This window comes from Strongylocentrotus purpuratus, unplaced genomic scaffold (assembly GCF_000002235.5).
Source record: "Strongylocentrotus purpuratus isolate Spur 01 unplaced genomic scaffold, Spur_5.0 spur5_scaffold_9, whole genome shotgun sequence".
NCBI classification, from domain to species: Eukaryota; Metazoa; Echinodermata; class Echinoidea; order Camarodonta; family Strongylocentrotidae; genus Strongylocentrotus; species Strongylocentrotus purpuratus.
This window is the reverse complement of record NW_022145615.1, coordinates 1,820,126-1,831,085: the sequence shown is the minus strand read 5'-3', so window position 1 is coordinate 1,831,085 and position 10,960 is coordinate 1,820,126. Positions and strand designations below refer to the sequence as shown.

Genomic DNA, 10,960 nt, shown 5'->3' with positions numbered 1-10,960 from the left:
CTTTTGAATATGTTTATTTTAAGGCTACAAATGGCTCTCCATAATGTTCAAGTCCACTTAGAGTTAAGTCCGACTTAGGATCTTTGTAAAATACCCCCTGGTATATTGTTATATATCCATGTTTTTAAAAAATAATATAAAGAGCTGGGAGGAGCAATGGCCTTGTTATGTCAAGTATCCTGTCATATCACATTTCTTTTTAGTGAGTTTCCACACTATTTTGCCCAAGACATTCCCATTTCAAACTGGTTTGAATCAGGTTTTCCAGTAGTAATCCATCTCCCTTTTCAAGTTTTCAGCTGATTGCAATAACAGTGCTTGAGGAAAGGCTTTTAATGCCAGGTCAAAGAAGAGAATGCAATCCTGGTGGCTCTTAAGGGATGCAATAATCTACCTTAGACAATCTCGACATCATTTGGATCTTGCCCAGCTTTGTGCTTTCAATCCGAACGATCCCTTTAGCAGATCTTTGTACCAAAATACTGAGAAAATCAGAAACTAAATTCATGAGATGTAAGTGATCTTATTTCATGCTGCAAAATAATTACATAATAATCAGAAACAAGACATTCCCATCTCAAACTGGTTTGAATCAGGTTTTCCAGTCGTATCCATCTCCCTTTTCAGCTGATGCAATAACAGTGCTTGAGGAAAGGCTTTTAATGCCAAGTCAAGAGAAATGCAATCCTTGTGGCTCTTAAAGGGATGCAATAATCTACCTTAGACAATCTCGACATCATTTGGATCTTGCCCAGCTTTGTGCTTTCAATCCAAACGATCCCTTTAGCAGATCTTTGTGCCAAAATACTGAGGAAATCAGAAACTAAAATTCATGAGATGCAAGTGATCTTATTTCATGCTGCAAAATAATTACATCACAATATTGAATTACATATTAAGTGAATGAACAATAATTCATTGCTTTGAAAAATTGCTGTTATGAATAATGTGTGAAGGTACATGTATGTGGTACCGTTTTGCAGTATAGTGAAGAGTTTGTGATGACAAAGAACAAATCAATTCACAATTTTGTACTGGGAGCGATTTGAATAAAATCTGAGGATTTGAATCAATTTATATTGAGAAATTATAATCATACACAGCTCGATTAATCAATCTCTAAATCGATGAAGTCAACTCAAGCATGAAAGGTGGACTAGTCGAATTAGGGCCTTTGTTAAATATTTTTAGATGTAAAGCTTCAATGTGTCAAGTTATTACATGCATGAATACATCTTGTGACTTAATAGATACTCTTCACAGTGTGATTTAACTTTGAAATAAAGATGCAACGACCATGGTTTTAAGAAATGCAAATTGTTTAATGTAGCAATATATATATCTTTGAAACATTAATACAATTTACCAGTAGTTAAAGGCAAGTATACAAAAACATGCAATACAGGGTGTAAATACTTATATCAGTACTTGACCATGTCTTTACTTTACAGTAACACTTGAAGACTTTTCACACATATGGGGCGTTGCAAGAAAGTTTCAATCGATTGCAAAGCCCAAAATCAAGCGTAAGTTTTGCGATTAATTGCAAATTAACAATTGATCGCAACTCAACTTTCTTGTAACGCTCCATTAGTAAGAGAGAGGGGGGGGGGGGGGGGGATAAAAGCTAGATATAGTTAACTTAATTCAATTGTTAAAACTTAATCCTTAAAAATCCTAGAAAATTTAGGAGACTAGTGGGGCGTTGCAGAAAAGTTGAGTTGCAATCATTGCAAATATCAGTTGCAAATTTTGCAACGTCGTCCAATAGTAACTAACCATGGTGGATAGAAGTATTGTATTTGATAAATTTCATAAATTAAATCACATTTCTGGCTAAAACATCAACCTCATTAACCCAATGTCTATTGCAGGAAACAGGATGGCTCTCGTATGAAGTCTATGACATTGAGAGAAGTTAGAGAATTGGCTAATATTTAAATGGTACCGTTGTCCAAAAAATATTGTAAGAAATGAAATTAACAAAATACTTCTTTCACAATGATTTAACTTTCATGTCAACATTGCTCTGTTATATACATGTAACTCTCTGAATGTAAACCAAGAATGTGATGAACATGAAATGTGTTTTATTCAATGTGCAAAATTAAATTTGATACAAAAAACAAAAAAACATAAGATTGGGTCTTTGTGTGTGTACATGTAGTTATGCTTTTTTTTTTAATACTGCCAGACATGCCATTTTGTTTTTGAAATACAAAATTAATGCTGAAGACCCCATATATATATATATATAATATGGTAATAAAAACAGGTATTAAATGTAACTCTTTTTGTGCTGCCTACCTATAATTTTTTTCAAAATATTTCACCAAGAAAGGAGCTACAAATTTGAGCCTTATAACAAACTGGTCAAAAGAATTACTGATATTTAATTTCATCTTTTTTAAATTTCATTATATAAACTATGAATAAAATACTGTTTAGAGTAGAACAAAATCTACATGATGTTATGAATATCTGTAGATCCCAACGGTTCCCTATCGTAATCTCATTCAGTCATCAGAAGACGATGCATAAAAAGTGGGGAAAAAAGATCAATCTTAGCAAGTGCAGAATAACTTGTTTCTTTACCAAAGTCACAAAGGAAACTTCCAAGTCTTATTGAAAAGTGGTGTCTCAATAAAAAATACTACATGTAGTAATTTTTAACACTGACTATCATGGTTTAATCCTGCTTACACAAGGAATCTTTTTCTTATGCATTTCCCATGCAATTTTAAATGTGCTCAAAGTAAACAAGCATTGCAGAACTAAAGACTAATATGCTGAACATAGTGATTGAAGCAATTATTGACAGTAAATTGAAAATTGAAAATTTACAAAAAACTATTTATATTATTGACTTCATGCTCCGCAAAATTCAAGACATCTTTTGGGAAATGGTGTTTCATGGGTCCTGATGTTTATTGCCATGCACTTAGCTTGCACCAGATTCCTTATGAAATAAGTTTCCACCTTTATGTCCGCAATCTCACACAGGTTGGATGTACAGTATCTATAAATAGGCATAAGTAGGACAGGACCCAGTCCCATTACAGATATTCTTTGGGATTGCCGAAGCTGGGTATTGGGTCAAATTTATACCTTCCATCCCTTTCAACAGTACTGGTAGTGGTTTATCAAAGTCTTCAAATTCAACTGCATAAGACTTTTCAATCAAACAAACTCACACATGGGTGAACGTTTACTCTCAAAATCGGGCAGGCAGGATGTCTCATTGGTAGAGCCATAGTCTTACAATCAGGAAGTCCCCACTTTGAAACCCAAGCCCTAGTGCACTTGTAATAAGTAAGTTATTAAAGATGATCATGCGTGGGTATATAAAGTAGTTGTTCATATAGTAGGTAATTTGGCGAACATTGAGCCAACAGGTATTGCAACTCCCATACGGACAGACGCATAAAGGGACACTAGTACGCACAGGAGCGTAATACCTGTTGGCTCAGCGTGCCGCCCTCTATATACCATGCAAGAGCAACTTAAATCTTCCATAATCAAGTTCCTTGAAAAAGACTTAAACCTGTATACTGGTTGCTTATCTTGAAGCAAATAGTCCTTTCCTCAGCAGTTGGTAAAACAATCATCATCATCATCAGTCTATTTGGTTAACACTGCAAGGTGTTGGGTTCTCCACAAGATCTTGGGGTACACCATCTTCAACTTCTCTTTCACAAAAATTCACAATATACATGTAAGAATATAGAAGAATATTGCATGCCTTACATAGGCCTGGTCCACAATGAAGTCCTAGTACTATCATTTATATTATGTCCTCAGGCAGAGTTTGATATCTGTTTTCTGACTCTTTCCGCTGCTTCACGGTTCAGTTTTCTCCGCCTCACAAAGACGACCATACAGGCAACTAATCCAATGAGTAACGTCACTCCTTCAAACACCCAAAATGATTTTTTCTATCGATTCCCTTGATCTTGGACAACTGTATGGAAAAAGATAGAAAAATGGAATACTGATATTAAAATCACTGATGATCAGAAGAGCCCAAAAGTTTTCACAACCTTAATTCTTCATACTTATCTTGATTTTTTTTTTTAAAATTCAATTCATAATTCATGAGTAAATGGAGCAGATCAATGGTTTTGATTAGCAAAGTGTGAACAATGTAGTGAAACTTGAAACGCAATTATGTATGAACAAAGAAAGTAAAGAACTTTTATAGGTAGCTTAGCACTACGTATTCACTATATACTAGTGCCACAAAAAAAACTTGTCCAGAACCCAAAATGTATAATAGTGGTGTTTTTTTTATTAAAAGTTATTTTATGACACATCTGAATGAAAGTTTAGCTAACATTAAAGCCTCATTGAGATGGTATGCATTCACCAACTCCATATCCTAATAATGTGTTTTCTACCTCGGCGTGAAAAAATGATGATTTTCAAAAATTATGCAGTTTGCATGCTTCTTTTTGTGCCACTACATTTCATCCAGGGCCCCATTTCACAAAACTTGTCATCAGTGACAAATGAGAGTTTTGTTATAAGCTACTGAAACCCTTGCTTCCAATTGGTTATCAGCAGACTTGTCACTGATCATTGTCATTGAAAAAAGGCTTTGTGAAACGGGTCCATGGTTTTCAACATACCCCCATGTAGAGGCCCCCTTGAGGATAGTCTGTACAGGGCTCTTTATCATTGTCATGTTACTCTGAACTTGACTAATCACTATGAAAAACAATTTGTTATTATTGTTTGGAAAAAAAAAGTCTTACCTTTTATAAACTTGTTGATTTGAATCTGTGCATTGAACTAATTGCTGGAATCCTGTCTCTGAACATGAATCTGTGTATACTTTCTGTAAGAGAATAACAAATACAAATACTGACATGAAAACATAAAATCAACTGTATTTGGGATTTTGGGTGAAATGTGACACACTCCTGAATTCATTCACAGAGAAAGAAAAGGAGATTTATGTACATCCCCATATCATGTATATATACTTGACTAATACTTTAAAGGTAAAGACCAGTATTGGAAATGCCCCAATTTCAAAAATGAAATGGAAGCTCTCATTACCAATCATGTGAAAGAATATGTTTTGACTAATACATGATATTAAAAAAAAAGCCGGGAAACCGCCTACTAATTCATATATTTGGTAAATTTGTTTCTCTCATGGTCTGTGAGAGATATAGGGTAGTCCCATATACATCTTTCTGTGTATAGTGTATGTAACTTTACGAAGAATGGGCCAAATTTCTTATCATTTTGATGATTCCAAAACCTTGCAGATGCTAGATGCCTTTCTCTGATCGATTCCACAACGTTTCTTTCACAATGCAATCGCATGACCAGAACTGGTCTTTACCTTTAAATGTAGTGCATGACAATAATAAATTCAAAATTCCATTTCAACACATTACAGTGGACCAGGAAATAAAACAAGAATGCCAGAATTTTCAGTACTTTATGAAAACTGTATAACTATGTGCTGGATTAAATACATTGAAGGAAAGGTACCATTTTTGGGAGGCCCAAGAACTATAGTAAATATTTTCTTTTCTCAATGATTCTGGGTGCGCAAGAATTTCCACTTGCGATATTGCAAGGTATAACTCCCAAATTATCTATATTTTTGGTGGTTTCTTGATAGTTATTTACCTTTCTTCTTCTTCAGTAAATGACTAAAGAATGAATGCAGGCAGGGGCGTACGCAGGGGGGGGGGGGTTTTGGGGGTTCAAACCCCCCCCCTTTGGTATTTTTATGTGTGTAAACCCCCCTAAAAAAAACCAAAACCCCCCCCCCCCCCCCCCCCCCCTTTGGGTTTTTTTTTTTTTTTTTTTTTTTTTTTTTTAATTATTAAAAAAACAAAAAAACAAAACAAAAAAAAAAATATACCCACGGTTAACCTAAAAAAGGTGACCTTACCCCCCCCCCCCCAACGAAGAAAAATGTCAAATTTTGAAATTTCGACACCAAAAAAAAAAAAAGTGTCCGCTTGCCCCCCCCCCCCCCCCCCCCCCCACTGAGCGACGTTTCGGCTGGCTGAGTCGTTGCGATTTTTTTTTGGACTCCAAAAAAAAAAAAAAAAAAGTGACCGCTTACCCCCCCCCCCCCCACTGAGCGACTTTTCGGCTGGCTGAGTCGTTGCGATTTTTTTTGGACTTCCAAAAAAAAAAAAAAAAGTGTCCGCTTACCCCCCCCCCCCCCCCCCCCCCCCCCCCCCCCCACTGAGCGACTTTTCGGCCGGCGCGATTTTCAAATTTTCGGGAGCAAAACCCCCCCCTTGAAAAAATCCTGCGTACGCCCCTGAATGCAGGTTTATATTTCCGACATGATCAATAGTTTATCATTTCTCTTTTTTTTAAAGGTAATACAAAGTTTAGGTATGGGGTCATGAATTTGGTTCAGATGAACATATTGGAAGCATAATGCGATCCTACAATATTCAGTGATGGTTGTCACGGTTAAAATCGCGTCTAAAGTTATGAAATTTAAATAATAAACTCTTTATGTTGTATAGCTTCCTCTCAACGTCAAGATATTAATTGAGCCGTAAAACCAAGTTTCTTGACTAAATCGACCAATTGGCTATTTCCGTTTAGAAATTATATATTAAATCTACATATTCTGAGATTTTCATGGTCGCAGCTGCAATTGTATGACCGTTAGCGCTATTTGAAATTTATCAGACTTTACCGGAAGCACCAGTAAATTTTAATATTCAATTTTACTCGAAAGCGAAAGTGCTTTAGGGGTTAAATTTTCTAGTGCTTATAATACATCCACAGGGGCATCTAAATATATCAAAATTGTAAAGAATCACTATCCTCCGATTTTCAAAATTTCCCAAAACTTTGCATTACCTTTAAACTGTCTCAAAGTGTAGTGTAATACTGCTGCAAGAATTTTCCAATAATTTGCCAAATATCTCATTAATAATTTAAGGTTTCTTTTTATGAAGGTTTGGAAAGAACATATAACGATCAACAATCCAAATGTAGAATTGGGCAATGTATACTTACTGAAGCTAAAAGATGACATGGATCACAGGGCCCAATAAAAGTAAAATTTTCTGTTTCCCAGCAAGTCTTCAGTGATCCTGCTCCATTGGTATTCTGATACTCCTCTTTCTCCTGGTCTACTTTCTCTTCACGCTCTTCAACTGGAGCACTTTTGTCAAAGAATGATAAGATAAAAGGAACGTTAAATGCATTGATTATAATTTAAAGATGTTATTGTGGTAAATTAATGTATGGTGAAAAGAAATGAGTAGTTAAACAATAGTCAAATGTATTATCCAAACTGTCCAATGGTAGTAATACCACTAGTATAGGGGCTGCAATCTACAAGCCCAGCTTTTCAGCAGTCCCCTCCATGACCAACCTGTTTTATATGCCTGTTGTACACTGTGGACCAATTACAAATATATTGTTAAGTTTCATTGTTTTACTATGTAGGTCTACAATGCAATCACATGAACTTTATTTATTTTGTTGGAAATTGAAATAAACGAAATGAAATGAAAATGAAATGAAAAAGTATTAGTCCAAGTACAGTTTTGTTTGAAGGCAAAATAGAGAGCTGAAGAATCGTGATGGGAAATTAACCCTATTTTTTAAACCTAGATTCTTTGGGTAGGGAGGCCAATGCCCAAATCTAACTTTTTAATTACTAATTTGTTTATACTAAAACTAAGATTAAAAGAAAGCATTTACTTTCACTAAGAAAATCCACCCATCTGCCGACTCCATAGGTTCCATCAAATAGGAGATATCCAGCTGGTTTGTAGCCATTTCCTTCTACGCCTTTCCGTACGTAAGAGCCTTGAAACAATTATATTTCATGTCGCAAAGTTACGTTCATAATTAGACAGGCCCGAGGGACAAAGTTCATGATGAAGTTTAAAACTTCGCGCGAAAGTGCAATCACTCAACAGCGGCTAGCCTTGAATCGGTCGCACACGTACACACCTTCTTCTTCTTAGTTGATCCCTCCACCGACACAGGCAAGCCCCGATGCAGGCTGAAGTCCAGCCATCAATGTGCGAACGATTACATCTTCTACTACTACGAGCCGAAGACGATGGTTCAAAAAAGGAAAGAAATATATATAATTCTTTGATATTTACCTTAGATGTGTATTCCAATAATTTGATTTCCTCATGAGTATTCCTTATTATCAACGATCGAGAAGTTACGAGGTCCAATTAAAATCCATCTTGCAGCGAACACAATCATAGCGCACATCCGGATCCATGCATGCAACGTACGTGTACTAATATTTCTCTCACTCTCTCTCTCTCTCTCTCTCTCCCTTTCGCTATACGTAACATACACACTCACTAACCATGTATCATACAACACACACCTTCAAATCATGGCTTTCATTTCAATTCTCAATTGGAGTATAGACTGCTCACGTAGACTTTTTTTTTTACTGAAATATCTTTTTTAACACTTCTCATACATTACTGCACGACACTCGTATCTAGTGCTGTGAGAATAAGGTACTAGGGTCTATAAATAAGACTACGCTTTGCGCACGATCTGACCGGAGCTCAGATTATGTCGCGAACAATTATTATTTTTGGCGCGAACAATGACGTCACTGTTCACTGTTTTCCTTCTCATTTTGAGATGGATGTAGCTATAGGGCTCAAACCAACGCAAGATTGACAGAAACATCGTACTCTATCTACTTTCGAATGTTCAGTTTGTAAAAATCTGTATTTAAAAAGATATAATCTTTTTTCTTTATATTTTCTAGTTGTTAGAAGTGCCAATTGTGAACATCTGAAATGTTGATCTCTATCAAAAGTTCTTTACTCAAAACGGATCCCATATTTTTAGGGTCTACCTTCTGCCAATGAGAAGGTTTTTAGTGAGCAAACCTCTACGCCCTCTAGGATTTTCTTAGTCGGTGGTGCGAGTGCGTCAAGGTCGTCTGCAACCACAATTATTGGATTAAAAAACGTCAAAATCTGCAAGATTGTCAACAAATGGTGAAAGACTGTTACAGATCCGTGATTATAGGTATGTTGTGAAATGTATAATTGTATTTTCTTTTCATATTTTCTTCAATTTTTATTTTTACATCATTTTTTTCCCTTTGCTAATTTTTTGAAGTGGGCGACGAGCGCACAAATCGTAGGTGTAGAAGCCTTACGCCCGGGCATTGGCCTCCCTACTTTGGGTAGAACATTTAATATCAGCATGTCGAAGTAAGTAAGCACTGAAAAAGTATGGAGCTCATGGAAAGTTTCATTTACTTAAAAAAGCAACAAATATTAATGATTTGATTAAAAGGCTGTTTGAAATATGGGTTGGCAAAATTTGATGCAATGTGAATGTGACTGATTACACCATATCTTTTCAATCTCCTAAAATCCTATAAAATAGCAATAATAATCATGTCTCACTCTCAAGTAATAAATAAATTACTAAATGTACTTACCCGAGCACTGTCATAGTGTTAATGTTGAGTACTAGGAGTGTTGCTATGATACCTGTCATGCACAGGTCTAGAACGGATTTCCACATGGCTGTCTCTCTCCCTGTTGCAATAAGCACCTAATTAAAACAAATTGTGTTGGATTTTTAAGGAGGCATCAAATTTGACCGTTATTTATCCCTGTAAACAATAACAGTCTACAGATAACATTTAATACGAAGATGGAAATTATGTCATCCTACAAATTAACTTAGGTTTGGTAATAAAAATAATATCATAATCATATCAAATTGAAATATGATAGCACCACCCAGCAAGTTACCACGACGTTGATCTGTCCTTCTTTTTCGTCAGCACAAAGACCCAACCCGCGGCCGTCAACTTACATATTTTACAACGTATGGGTCTGTTTAAAACACATAAAAACATTCCCGCAGTAAACGTTTGTAAAACACGTATGTAAAACGTTTTCTGAATGAACCAACAATGTATAATCAATCAAGTTGGAAATATGTACTTAATACATACCCAAGAATACTTTTGACCTCTTTGAAAAATGGTTAAAATGTGTCCAGACTGTGGAGAAAAAATTGTGACGTTCCCGAGAATGAGTTGGCAGCTGAATTTTTCGACTAATCTCGTGGATGATGACTCATTTTGTGTGATATGGTAGAGTAAACTTGATAATAATCACACCAAAAAGGGATCAACGCATGTAAACACATATACATAAATATAGTTGAAGACCTGAACCAACAGATTAAAAGAGGCAAAAACTTGCCATAAATCAAGATGGAAATGATCAGGGAGAGATAGAATGATTGAGGCGGACAGATAAGCTTGAGAGTTGGCGAAGGAAATGAATGGGTTTGAAATATATTTACACTAGTTGGCCAAAGTGTGATACATGTTCATTTCATTTTTTTTCATCTCATTTTATTCAAAACCACACAAAACATGAATCTTTTACATAAAAAGAAACTGGTAAAATCAACATATATTAAAATTGATTTTACATCATTAAATAAATGGTTTTAGAACCCCTTTAGAAGCTGTATATTATATCGAGAGCGGGATCGAAATCTAAAGAGAGAGAGAGAGAGAGAGAGAGTGTGTGTATGTGTATGGGTGTGTGTGTGTGTGTTAAACGAAGAGAGACCGACAATGTGGGGACAAGTGAAGTTTTTTATGAACTTTTAACTCTGGGCTATTGGGGCTATTGTAGCTTCATTTAAAAGATTTTAAAAAAAAGTTTTGAATAGATGGTTTCCATTTGTCTGTCGCTCCGGGTGGTGTGTGTGTCGCATGGTGGGGAGGGGGGGGGGGGGGGTAGTGTGTTTGGTTGGATGGGGTTATTTGTTTTATGTTGCAACTGATTTCATTTTTGTTTTCATCAATTGTACAATCTATGTAATAAAAAAATTTGAATTCATGTCAAGGAAAAACAACTCTATTTTATTTCTAAGATTAATTTGTATTGTTTGGAATCAATAAAAAAAAATACTATTGAAAAAAAAAGTA

At 35.5% G+C, this 10,960-nt stretch overlaps 1 protein-coding gene and 1 long non-coding RNA gene across 2 annotated transcripts; one reads left to right on the top strand and one right to left on the bottom strand.

Moving 5' to 3' along the window:
• Positions 1–2: 2 nt before the first annotated feature.
• On the top strand, positions 3–2,134 carry LOC115920629. The gene is made up of 2 exons (XR_004062438.1): positions 3–291; positions 628–2,134. It is a non-coding gene; the product is annotated as an uncharacterized LOC115920629 (long non-coding RNA).
• A 714-nt stretch (positions 2,135–2,848) lies between these two features.
• On the bottom strand, positions 2,849–10,070 carry LOC577300 (protein JTB). The gene is given in 6 exon segments (XM_777536.5): positions 2,849–3,932; positions 3,934–3,961; positions 4,755–4,837; positions 7,012–7,159; positions 9,443–9,558; positions 9,968–10,070. Coding segments are annotated over 5 exon segments (408 nt in total). The 5' UTR covers positions 9,457–9,558; positions 9,968–10,070; the 3' UTR covers positions 2,849–3,797.
• Between the last annotated feature and the right edge of the window lie 890 nt (positions 10,071–10,960).